The 13,096-nt window shown below is 37.2% G+C and overlaps 1 protein-coding gene across 1 annotated transcript; it reads right to left on the minus strand.

Moving 5' to 3' along the window:
- Positions 1-3,621: 3,621 nt before the first annotated feature.
- On the minus strand, positions 3,622-4,020 carry LOC132628754 (uncharacterized mitochondrial protein AtMg00860-like). The gene has a single exon (XM_060344519.1). It carries the CDS (start codon positions 4,018-4,020, stop codon positions 3,622-3,624), a length of 399 nt encoding a protein of 132 aa, XP_060200502.1.
- Between the last annotated feature and the right edge of the window lie 9,076 nt (positions 4,021-13,096).

The following is a 13,096-nucleotide window of genomic DNA, read 5'->3' on the forward strand; positions in this document are numbered from 1 at the left end:
ATGAAATGCATCACAATAAGAAATCAAGCAAAGCAACAAAAGACAATCTTTAGCTCTTTCCATTTTTTAAACGAGTATATAGGAGTGATGAGAACATATGATCACAATAAGACAGTTAATAAGCATAGAAACAACAAATAAGGGATCTTATATCCCCCAATCACAGACACAAATCAATCTATACCATCAGCTAATGCCCAAAGCATGGCATTTAGACCAGACTATACAAATGAAATTATGAAAATACCCTTATCATGGTACCGGTATCCGATAAAAGTGCTCGTCACCCCATGAGTATCGGAACCCCCTTTAATGACCCCATTTCCCTCATATTAGTCCAATTTAACCAACTATGATGCTTAAGTTAAGGTTCATACTCTCAACATGCATGGAATTAGAAGTCCAACAATCACAACAGAGCCTCCGAACGATCCCAATCTGTTCAAATACAGATGATACATAAGAATACGAGTTAAACTATACTCATATTGACTAATAAATTTTTGGGTCCTGAAAGTCAACCCAAAAGCCCGTTTAAAACCTCGAAGGTCAAAATCGTAATTTCGTAGGAAATTGGGTCCAATAAGGTCAAATTATTATTCAAGGAAGTCATACGAATCTAATGACACCCATGTTAGCATACCTAAATTCCGAACCAAAAAGTCACCCAAAAATGGATTCCAAGCCAAAAAGGGAAAAATAGGAAATTCAGCCCAAAATTAGTTTACCCAACGGCTAAGAAGTCTATATACCAAAAATGAACTAGATTTATCACCAATTTCATGTCCAAACCATGAATTTACCATTTCTAACTTAGGGTTCATATTCTCCCAAATCCCCTCCTTAATTCATGATTTCTACCTTGGAAATCTTTACTAATTAATGATATAAATGTAAAAGGGAGGTTAGAAACTTACCCAGTTGATGAACTTTGCAAATTCCTTTACGAATCTCCTTAATATGAGGTATAGAACTCAAAATATGTGAATGTGGGTTTAAACTCGAAATGGGATCTTTAAATTCTGACCAGGTGCCAAACCTTCTTCGCGAATGCGACGTTCCCTTACGAACGCAACCAGCGACTGGCCCAAGCTTTCGCGAACGTGATGGGTCAGTCGACCCGGCCCAAACCCTATTTCTTCTACGCTAGCGTGAGCCGTTGCTTGCGAATGCGACCCTACTGGCCCACTATGCATTACGAACACGTAGAAAGACACCAAAAACATTGAGACCAGAAAAAAAATCTGATTTTTGACTCTTCCAACCTGATATCCCGAGACTCATCCAGAACCTCCTATAGACAAAACAAATATGCATCTTAGCTATAAAACACGCTACGAACTCACTCGCGCACTTAAATTTTCCAAAAGAGGTCGTCTTGATCCGGTCAACCCCAAATGACTTAAAACTAGTTTTCCAACCAAATGACCAAAATACCCCTGAATCCCTCGAAAACCGAACCAACTACCCTACCAATTCATAATCGATATTCCAGACCTATTGAAATAGGCAAAATTACCAAAAAGACCAATTTACCCCTGATGTTGACTTTGGTCAACTAAACACTTAAGGATTTCCAAATTTCCATTTCTCACTCAAATTACCTCTGAATGCCTCGGGAATCGCGTCAACCATCCCCACAAGTCAAGTATATGCTAAAGATTCTAGGGGAAGGGTCAATTGGAGTAAAATAGTCAAAATAGCCAAAACGACCTAACTGGTCGTTACATCATTCACCACTTAAACACATGTTTGTCCTCGAACATGAAAGAGCAAAGAAATACCTGAATCGCTAAAAAGATGGGAATATCTCATCCGCATATATGACTCGATCTCCTAGGTAGCCTCCTCAACTGGACGATGTCTCCACTGAAATTTTACTGAAGTAATCTCCTTGACCTCAACTTACGCATCTATCTATCCAAAATAGCAACTAGATCCTCCTTGAAAGTGAAATTCTGATTAGGCAATACTGAATCCCGCTAAATTACATGTGAACCATCAAAATGATACTTCTTGAGCATGGAGATATGAAACATGGGGTGGAAACCCGACTACCCAGGAGGCAAAGCCAACAACTCATAAGCTACCTCACCTATGCTTTTAACTATCTCTAACGGACCAATGTACCTAGGGCTCAACTTGCCCTTCTTCCCAAATCTCCTTACACCCTTCATGGGCGAAACCTTCAACAATACTCGCTCACCCACCATAAACTCTAAGTCACAAACCTTACGGTCCGCATAACTTTTTTGTCTGCTTTGAGCTGTAAGAATTATCTCATGAATCAACTTGACCTTGTCCAAAGAATCATGAAGCAAGTATGTATCTCGAAGGCCTAACCTCGGATGCATCAAACCAACCTACTGGAGAATGACACCTCCTACCATATAACACCTCAAATGATGTCATCTCAATGCTCGAATGGTTACTATTATTGTAAGAAAACTCCGCCAAGGGAAAGAACTGGTCCCAATGAGCACACAAATCAATCACACAGGCCCCCAACATATTCTCAAGGACCAGAATAGTACGCTCGGATTGTCCATCAGTCTGAGGGTGAAATGTTATACTAAGCTCAACTCTAGTACCCAACTCCTTCTACATTGATCGCCACAAATTGGATGTGAACTAAGTGCCTCGATTCGATATAATAGAAATGGGTACACCATACAAATGAACTATCTCTCGGATGTAGATCCTGGCCAACTTCTCTAAATTATAAGTAGTCTGAACTGGTATGAAATGAGCCGACTTAGTCAAACGATCCGCAATGAACCAAATAGCATCAAATTTCCCTAAATTTCGTGGCAATCTTCTCCTACTTCCACTCAGGTATGGGCATCCTCCGAGTGATTCCACTCGGCTTTTGGTGCTCATACTTCACTTGTTGATAATTCAAACACTTAGCCACAAATCCTGTGATATCCCTATTCATATTGCACAACCAATGATGTTTCTTCAAGTCCCTATACATTTTCGTATCTCCCGGATGAATAGAACACCTTGAAATGTGAGCCTCCTCCATGATCAATCTAGTCAAATCGCCCACCTGGGGTACACATATGTGACCCTTGATTCTCAAAACTCTCTCATTATCAAAAATTGTCTCTCTTGCCTTTTCCTTCAACACCTTCTCTCGAATTTTGCACAACTTCGGATTATCAAACTGCTGAGCTCTAATCTGCTCTAATAAGGAAGATCATGCCTCCACATAAGCCAGAACCTTGCTAAGTTCCGAAATATCAAGTCTAACCATGTTGTTAGCCAAAGCTTGAACATCCATAGCCAAAGGCCACTCTCCAGCTTGTAAACATGCTAGGCTACCCATATTCACCACCTTGCGACTTAAGGCATCCACCACTACATTGGCCTTGCCCGGATGATAAAAAATCGATACGTCACAGTCCTTAAGTATCTCTAACAACCTTTGCTACCTCAAATTAAGATCTCTTTCATTGAAAATATGCTGAAGACTCTGATGATCGGTAAACACCTCACAATGCACACCATACAAGTAGTGCCTTCAAATCTTCAATGCAAAAATTACCGCCGCCAACTCTAAGTCATGAGTGGGGCAGTTCTTCTCGTGCACCTTCAACTGCCTAAAAGCATAAGCTATCACTTTCCCTTTTGTATCAGAACATAACCAAGGCCAATCCGTGAAGAATCAAAATATACCATAAATCCCTCACCCTCCACGAGAACAGTTAAAATCAGAGTTGTAGTTAACAAAGTCTTGAACTTTTGAAAGCTCGCCTTGCACTCATCCAACCACTGAAAGGGTTCATTCTTATGAGTCAATCTGGTCAAAGGAGATACATATATTAGAGTCAATCTGGTCAAAAGAGATGCATTAGATGAAAATCCCTCCACAAAACACCGATAGTAACTAGTGAGGCCAATGAAGCTCCGAATCTCAGTAGCTGAGGTAGGCCTGATCCAATCATGAACTGTCTCAATCTTATTAGGATCTATCATAATCCCATCCTTGGTCACTATATGACCCAAGAACGCCATAGAATCAAGCCAAACTCACACTTAGAGAACTTAGCATAAAGCCTTCAGACACAAAAATGGACCTAGTAGCATCACTTTCAGATTCTTCTCCTTCAAGATCTCAAGCATGATCCTCAAATGTTTCTCATGCCCCGCTATTCTACGAGAGTATATCAGGATATAATCGATAAAGACAATCACGAATGAATCCAAGTACGGTCTAAAAAACACTGTTCATCAATTCCATAAAGGATGTTGGGCCGTTGGTCAGCCCAAAAGACATAACTAGGAACTCATAGTGATCATAACGGGTCCTGAAGGCTATCTTAGGGATAGTCTCCGCCCTAATATTCAACTGGTGATAACCGGATCTCATATATTTCTTGGAGAACACTGATGCACCCTGAAGCTGATCAAACAGATCATCAATCCGAGGAATGGGATACTTGTTCTTGATGGTAACCTTGTTCAATTGCTATAATCAATACATATCTACATAGACCTATGCTTCTTCTTCACGAACAACATCGGAGCACCCCAAGGGGAAACACTAGGTCTAATGAACCCTTTACTCAACATATCTTGCAATTGTTCCTTCAATTTCTTCAACTCTATTTGTGCCATCTGATATGGCAGAATAGAAATGGGCTTGGTGCTCGGCTCCAAATCGATACAAAAGTCGATGTAACGATCCGGTGGAACACTCAGTAAATCAGTCAGAAACATATCAGGAAAATCCTTCACCACTGGTATAGACTCAAGTGGAGAAGCATCGGCACTAGTATCTCTAACATAGGTCAAATATGCTAAACAACCCTTCTCCACCATTCGAATAGCCTTAAGGAACGATATCACTTTCTTCGATGCACAACTAGAATCACCCTTCCACTCCAACCTAGGGACTCCTAGCATAGCTAAGGTAGTTGTCTTAGCATGACAATCCAATAATGCATGATACAGAGACAACTAACTCATACAAAAAATAATGTCAAAATCTACCATATCTTGTAACATTCCGTAAATCTGTATAGAGTGTGAAAGCATTGTATGAGTCCTTTGGAACCTTATATGTTGGCTTACGTGCATGACTTTAGGCTAAAGATCCAAAAGGAGATGGTCAAAATGAAAATTCACTGCAGTTTCACGAAAAGGAGGTTTGACGGTCGTCCTTTGTACCGTCGATCTGTTCGACGCTCCGTCCTTTGCACCGTAGAAAGTAAGGTAGAGAAAGTTGCTCACTGGAAATTTCATGACTTTAATTTAGCAGATCAACGCTCCGTCGATCTGTTTGATGCTCCGTCGTTTGTTCCGTCGATTGTGCTAGCACAAAGACCATTCAACAGAGCAGATTGACGCTCCGCCGATCTGTTCAACGCTCTGTCGTTTGTACCGTCGATTGTGCCTGACGAGCTGAAATCATATAAGTTGCAAAATGTTAGTCTTCTTTCATTCTTTTCACTCTCAAAAACCCTAAGGACGAAAATATCTCTCTAAGGCTCCAACACTAAGGTAAGAATATCTTAATCATTGATTATCAATCCTAACATCAAACCCATGATTCTTAACATGATTCTTGTGACTAAAACCTAGGGTTTACAACATAATTCTTCCTAAAGTGATTCAAGATAGGATTTGGGTGTTCTTCACTAGAAAAGTAAATTGTTAAACTTTGTTTAACATACTAAGTATGTCTCTCTTTTAAAAACCTCACCATGGATGTATGTTTTCTTCTCAAAGGTTCTTTATTGAATAAAGAGGTGAACTTCTCATGCAAAACCCTAATTTATGTCTTTGCTTGTGGTTGGTATGCGTGAGGGGACAATCCCACATTAAACCTTGATTGTATTATCCTCTATATACGTATATGAAATCATAATCGTTTTCTTCAATAAGCGATGATCAGTGATGATGATTAATTGTGGTATTGATGACTTTACAAAGAAACTAAAACAAAGTAATGTTGTTTAAAGAAGTGGAAACGTTTTCAAGATTATCTAATAACCATTGTTCACTTGATTTCATTGAAAATTGGTTTTGTGTTATGCCTTGCTATTCTGGAGGAAGAGTAGCCACTATGGATCCTAGTGTATTAAATGTCTTGCCATTCAGGGGGGGGGGGGGGGGGGGAAGAGTGGCCATTTCCGGGTTCGCTACCTGGGGTGTATTAATTGCCTTGCTATTCGGGAGGAAGAGTAGTCACCGCGAATCCATATTCCGATGTATTGCGTAGTGTTGTTGATATTGAGTTGGGCCTATATAGGCGATTGTGATATCCATCTTTATTATGGAATTGGTATTTATGCCTGATTGATTTAAAGCATAATTGAAACTGGGATTTTGAAATGGCTTTGTAAACTGTTTAACAAATGATATTAAGAATCACAAAGTGGAATAACTGTTTTTATACTATCTTTTCAGAACTAACTTCTTTAGGTATTATTGTACTCTATTTTCATATTACTTATTGTCCCCGAGGCACTCACTGAGTACAAAGTACTCAAGCATACCATTGTTGTTTTTGATGGTATGTTAGGTAACGAAGAAGAGCAGGTTCTTGATACTCCAAGCGCTTAGGAAGGACTTGCTATTGCTGCTGATTTGGTGAGCCCACACGTTCATTCATGGGACACCCTATTTATTTATTCATTCATTATATTAGTTTCCGGGCTGCCTCCCGATGAGTCAGACTATTAATCCTTTATGTTAGAAGCTCCTTAGTATACATTCGAATATGGGTAGAAGAAGAGTTGTTGCTTAACTCTTTCGGGCACACTATCATGTTTTAGTTGAATTATTTAAATTATAAAGACTTTCGCTGATTTAATTCATATATTCATGATCTGTTTACATTTATTTTATAAACTGTTGGAGGCGAATGTTGAACCTAGCGGGTTCAAGTGTTATTATTGCATCGTTTAGGTTCTTCTGATGTTGTTCATGACGTCGGATGCCGGTCACGTCTAGGGTGGGTTTTGGGACGTGACATATCTAGAATCATCAAATCAGCCCAAGTATCATACCCCATCAAAGTCACAAGACAGGATCGGTACACTCGATCCACCACTACGGATTCCCCAACCGGAGTAGAAACACTAACAAGGAAATCAAGCGATGCACACATCATATATAAACTCAAAGAAAAATAAGTAGACACATAGGAATATGTAGAGCCTGGATCAAATAATGCCATAGCTGATTGGCGACAAATCAAAATAGTACCTGTAATGATTGCATCGGAAGCCTCTGCCTCTAGTCTACCAGAAATTGAATAGCACTAAGCACGGCCAACCTCGGCCAAAGAATCTCCGTGCCCATGACTCACTGATAGTAGAAGCAAAACTTCTCATATAATTCTACAAATCTTCCCTACCTCTAGGTCTTGATTTAAAATACCACACTTAAGTAAAAATCTTGATCGGTAGAATGATATTTCAGCTTACAAGTAAGCATTTGATCTTCAATAGAGGAAATATTGTAGTTAATGTCTGAGCCCCAAAAGATTTAATTTTTTTTACTACTATTGGCATAACAACCTTGCATTTCAAGAATGTTCTTACATGTATCAATCTTAGTCTCTTTCACAAATGATTCCTGAATACCAACTAAAGAGACTTTATGAAAATTGATCAAATATTTTAGCCTTTTAGTGGAGGCTTGAGAAATCATATCTCTTATATTCCAATTGAGAATATTAATCATTAAAATGATTGAGGAGGGAGGGGGGGGGGGGGGGGGTGGATATTTGTTCAGCTTTTGTCCTCTGGTGAGAGGAGGTTCTCTAGTACTTTTGCCAAGTTTTTTAGTATTTGTCTGATTCTTGGGTTCCTGGAAATCCTTTGTGCTACTTTCAATCTTGTCAGAGTTCTTACCAGCACTTTTACCTTTTTCGGATTGATTTGAAGGCGATCTTCCTTTGAGGACTCCTCAGATGTGGTCTCATCATCTGAAGAAGATTCATCAGCCCATTGATCTTGTGTACTCTCATCTTCTTCAGCGTTTCCTTTAGAGGGTATACCTTTTTTGCTTAGTAGGCTCTTCTTTGTTTCCTTGATTCTCCATTAGTTTATCAAAAGAGTTTTAGGTGATGGTTGAAGGTTGACCTTGAGTTCAATTGAGTTTCTCGCCCCTGCTCCTTCTTTCTTTTGCTGTTTTTCTTGTGACTAGAATTCCTTTTTGAACTCTTAATCTTTACTCCTGCAAATCCCTTTTACATATATCAACTTGAAGCTCACTGGGGTCTTTGATCAAAATTGTTTCCCTCACAAGGGGTGTGGTTTGCTCGTTGGTGTCTGCAGCTGAATGTTGGTGACTGCCTGAACTAATTGATTATCCCAATTATAGTTGGTTTAGAGTTAGTCAAAACTTGATTATTTGTGATAGTCTGTGATGTACTGTAAGTGTTTGTGTCATTCCCTTCATTATCAGTGTTTCTTTTCCTTTGTCATTAGTATATGTAAAGGTCTTATTGCTTCTGCCATCTTTTTTATTAGTAGGATGAGGCTTGTCTATTCCAAATATAGCATAAACTATGTACATTTCATTAGAAGGTTCACTTATTTCCCTTCTAGCATTCACATGATTGTTGTTGCTAGTCTTTCTACCCTTTTGTATTTCAACATTGGTATCCTTCTTATCGTTATTCATATCCTTGTCCATATTATTAACAGGGGCATTGTTCTCAACTTTGTCTTTTGGATCAACTTGAAGCTTTTCCTCATTCCTTTTCCTTTACAGAACTCTACAGTTAGCCATACTGTGATCAATTTCCTACAATGCTTACATTACTTAGGGATGTTTTCATGTTCAATGTTTTGTGTAAATCTCTTTAAAATGATTCTTCATCTTCATCTCCAGCCCAAACTGTATTGATTAAAGGTTTCAAAAGATCAATTTCTATTTTAACTTTAGCCATACTAGGTCTATTCATATATGTAGTGGCAATGTCCAATTCAATAGGCTTACCACTACTAAAAAACTGCCAAAAATCGACGGATTTAAAAAACCGACTCCCTGCGTCGGTTTTTTACATTTCTATTTTTTTTTAATTATTTTAATTAGAAAACCGACGTCGGTTTATTAAAAAAAAATTAATATAAAACCGACGGACGACGTCGGTTTTATTTTTAAAAGTATTTTAAATAATATGCAATTCAATTTGTTTTTTAAAAAAATAATAAACAATTTTTTTTAGGAAACCGACGGACAGGGTCGGTTTCCTATTTTTTTAAAAAACTTTTTGGGTCAAATCTGGTCAAACATGCAGGAAAAACCGACAGACAGGGTCGGTTTTGTCCGTCGGTTTTTCTTTAAAAACATTCTAGACGGGTTTTCATACCCATTTCTTCTCCTCTTCCCAATTAAACTCCCATTCCCCTCAAACTCTAGCTACCCACCGCCCCCCTCCCCTCCGCCCAGCCCCGCCGCCCAGCGCCGCCGCCTGCGCAGCCCGTCCCCACCAACCCCAGACCTATTTTGAAGTTAATTAATTGAGGTTAGTTTCTCTTAAATTATGGCTTTTAAAATTCTTTCAATTTTAGTTTTATTTGTAGATTTTAGGCCTAATGCTAATCTATTTAGCTTTGTTAAACATCATTTGCAATGTTATTAATGTTGAATTTGTGAAAAAAATGTAAACTTTATTTGACTAGTTTAGTTGTCATTTTTTTTTTTTTTTGCTTGAGATTGTGCTATATTTCATGTTCTTTGTCAATGTATTTGTGTTGGCTTAGTTATCATTCTTTGTAATAGTATTGATGTTGAATATGTGCAAAAATGTATACTTTAATTATTTGACTAGTTTTTTTTTTTTGTTGGATTATGCTTTTTGTTAGAATTCCATAAGTTATTAGAATTGTTATTGATCATTCCAAATTAGAATTGGTTGAGATTGTGCTTTTTAAAGTTAGAATTGTTAAGCTATAGTATTTCTATAACCTCAATACTAAAATGTAGATTTTATTTCTCTAGATTTACTTTTCAATTTTTAGAATTGGTTGGAATTGTGCTTTTCAAAGTTAAAATTATTAAGTTATGTTAGAATTATTAAGTTATAATATTTCTATAACCTCAAAAATAAAATGTAGACTTTATTTGACTAGATTTACTTTTCAATTTTTAGAATTAAAGTTAGAATCCATAAGTTATTAAAGTTAGAATTATTATTGAGAATTCAAAGTTAGAATTGGTTGGGATTGTGCTTTTCAAAATTATATTAAAGTTAGAATTGTTATTGAGAATTCAAAGTTAGAAGTGGTTGAGATTGTATTTTCTTAAGTTATATTTTAAGTTAGAATTCTTAAGTTATAATATATTTCTATAACCTCAATAATTTTGTGGGTATATTTTTGTAGATGGATCGTATACTATGAATAATAGTAATCGTGTGGGTGTACATGATGAATTTGTTGAAAGTGTTGATGGGTTTATCACACATTCAATGACACTTCACCCTTTTCAAAATGAAGGGGTAATTAGGTGTCCTTGTTCTCATTGCCGGTGTATGAAGTATTTGAAACCGGAAACGGTTAGGGTTCATTTATATAGTCGTGGGTTTAAGCAGAAATATTATGTTTAGACTGATCATAGAGAGACTGATGGGGTCAATGGTATATTTTACAATATGGTTGTCGGTGAAAGTAGTGTGTCGCAGGAATATAGTCATGTCCAATATGATAGAGTTAATGATATGGTTAATGATGCTTTTGGCGTACAGTTTGGGTTTGAACCTGGGCAAAATTTTGAGGAACCTCCTAATGAAGAAGCAATGCGCTTCTATCAAGAATTAGAAGAGACTAGTCGTCCACTTTAGGTAGGGAGTCAGCATTCTAAGTTGTCTATTGCAGTTAGAATGATTAACATCAAATCAGATTGGACTGTTGCTGAAGCTGCTATGAACTCAATGATTAAGCTTGTAGGAGAACTAGTTAGCCCGGAATTCGACATACCTAAGAGTTACTATGAAGCAAAGAGATTGTGTTAAAACTAGTTAATGGTACTTTTGGTTGGACATTTAAATATTTTTGAACTTTGAAGGTCTATTTAGATCGTATTTGATGTGTTTAGATAATGTTTGATGTGTTTTATTATTACTTAGGGTGATTTTATGTGTTGTAGCTCTTTTAGAATTGATTTGGAGCATTTTAATGCTAGTTTTGAGTTGCTTTTGGTACTGGTTTATGTGTAGGTGTGGCTGCAGAAAATGCAGGAATTGAATGCATGAAATTTTCCAGAAAACCGACGCAGTCCGTCGATTTTCTGAAAATTAATTTTGGAAATTTTCGAGAAAGCCGACGGAAAACCGACTTAGTCCGTTGGTTTTCTGGAAAATAATTCTGAAATTTTATGACAAAACCGACGCACTGTGTCGGTTTTGTATTTAAAATAAAAAAATTTAAATAAAAACCGACATCATGCGTCGATTTTTCCATAAAATATATATTGTTTTTATATAACATAATAAATCAGAAATTAAAAAAATCGACTCAGTCCGTCGGTTTTTTATTTTTTTAAATTATTGTATAAAACCCGACGGACCACGTAACCGACGCAGTCCGTCGGAAAAAATCGACGTGGTTCGTCGGTTTTCAAAAAGCGAGGCTATGTAAACCAACGGACCGTAAGGGTCGGTTTCCCGTCGGTTTTCGTCGTCGGTTTTTCCAGAGTGTACCAGCATCCCTAGCAATCTGTTTACTACAATACTAATTGTGCATATGAACGGGTAGACGTTGTAGTAATGCCCAATGGGAAGATCTTCCTTGGGCTTGAAATCAGAAGTCATTTGCATCTAGATTCGAAGTTTCGCGATTTCTATCACCCTCTTGTAGAGGACCTAATTGTAGTCTTCATCATTTGTGAAGGTAACAAAAACATTAAATTTATCATATACCCAATTTTTGCACTGCCTTTCAAGGAGAATATTTTAGAAAATCGTGACCTAATTATTTCGATTTGGGGCCTTCTCTTCACGAATCGCCCATCAATCGGCCTTTTACAATGAGAAGCCAAAATCACACAGTAATCCTTGGATTTGAAAATCACGACCTGCGTATCATTCTGGGTTGTTCTCCTAGATTGCACCATTTTATGTTCTTGGCGATTAGTAATCGCAGAGTAGCTGACTGGTTCTGCCAAAGTCGTTACATATGTCAAGGAATTGGTTCCAGATCCCTTTTTGTAACCTCTATATGAGTAATCAAAGGGCCGAAGGTAGTCGCTGGAGGAGATTATCCATAGCTTGCCACATAGGGCTGGTGTTAGTTACCGTTATTTCCAAAGACACAAGCCATTGGAGAGAGAATTTTTAGAGAGAGAATATTTTTGGCACTTGCTTTTATCATATATTTTGTTTTAACTGTCTAAAACTAAAAATTCACTATCGTTTCTTCTAAGTATTTATTTTACTTTTTTCTATCTTCCTCTTTATATTTGGCGATGAAAAGTATAATTTAAAATTCAAGAACTGAAGTCTATTTCACTGAGGCACTATTACTGAACATTGCAATAATTTACTGGAAGAATGGAAGGACAATTATAAAGCATTACAAATTTAAATGACTTTTAAACTACTATTTTTTAAACAATTGGATTTGTTTTAGTACAATATGTGTCAATAAGATACATCTCAATCATGTTGAAGTTACTTTTAAATGATTAATTGTTACCTAAGACACTTGGAAAAAATAAGTTCATTTGGTTTCTTCCTTCATCTCCTGTCTGTTGGTTTCTTTCCCCCTCTTTATTTTGGTTCAAGGAGAGTTGGAGGAGGGAGAAGTGAATGGTTGGTTTGGAGATCAACAGTGTTCCATCTCTTCCCTTCTCTTATGTCTAGCTATAAACAATATTATGTTTTAAATTTTAATGTTAGTGATTAAGGATAAATTTTATTTTTCTCTCCGTGTTATAGTGTGTGCTTAAATTTATTCTTGATCAAATGATAAAGTTGAAAGTGCGAGGAGAGGGGGTGGGGGGTGGGGGGTGGGGGGGTGTGAATTATAATTTTTTGATTTGCTAGTTGACTTCCTAGGATCAGTAGTCGACTATTAGACAGAATAAGTGCAGAAACTAAATAGCAGAAAGTAATTGACACACAATATTTATA

This window comes from Lycium barbarum, chromosome 2, assembly GCF_019175385.1.
Source record: "Lycium barbarum isolate Lr01 chromosome 2, ASM1917538v2, whole genome shotgun sequence".
NCBI lineage: Eukaryota > Viridiplantae > Streptophyta > Magnoliopsida > Solanales > Solanaceae > Lycium > Lycium barbarum.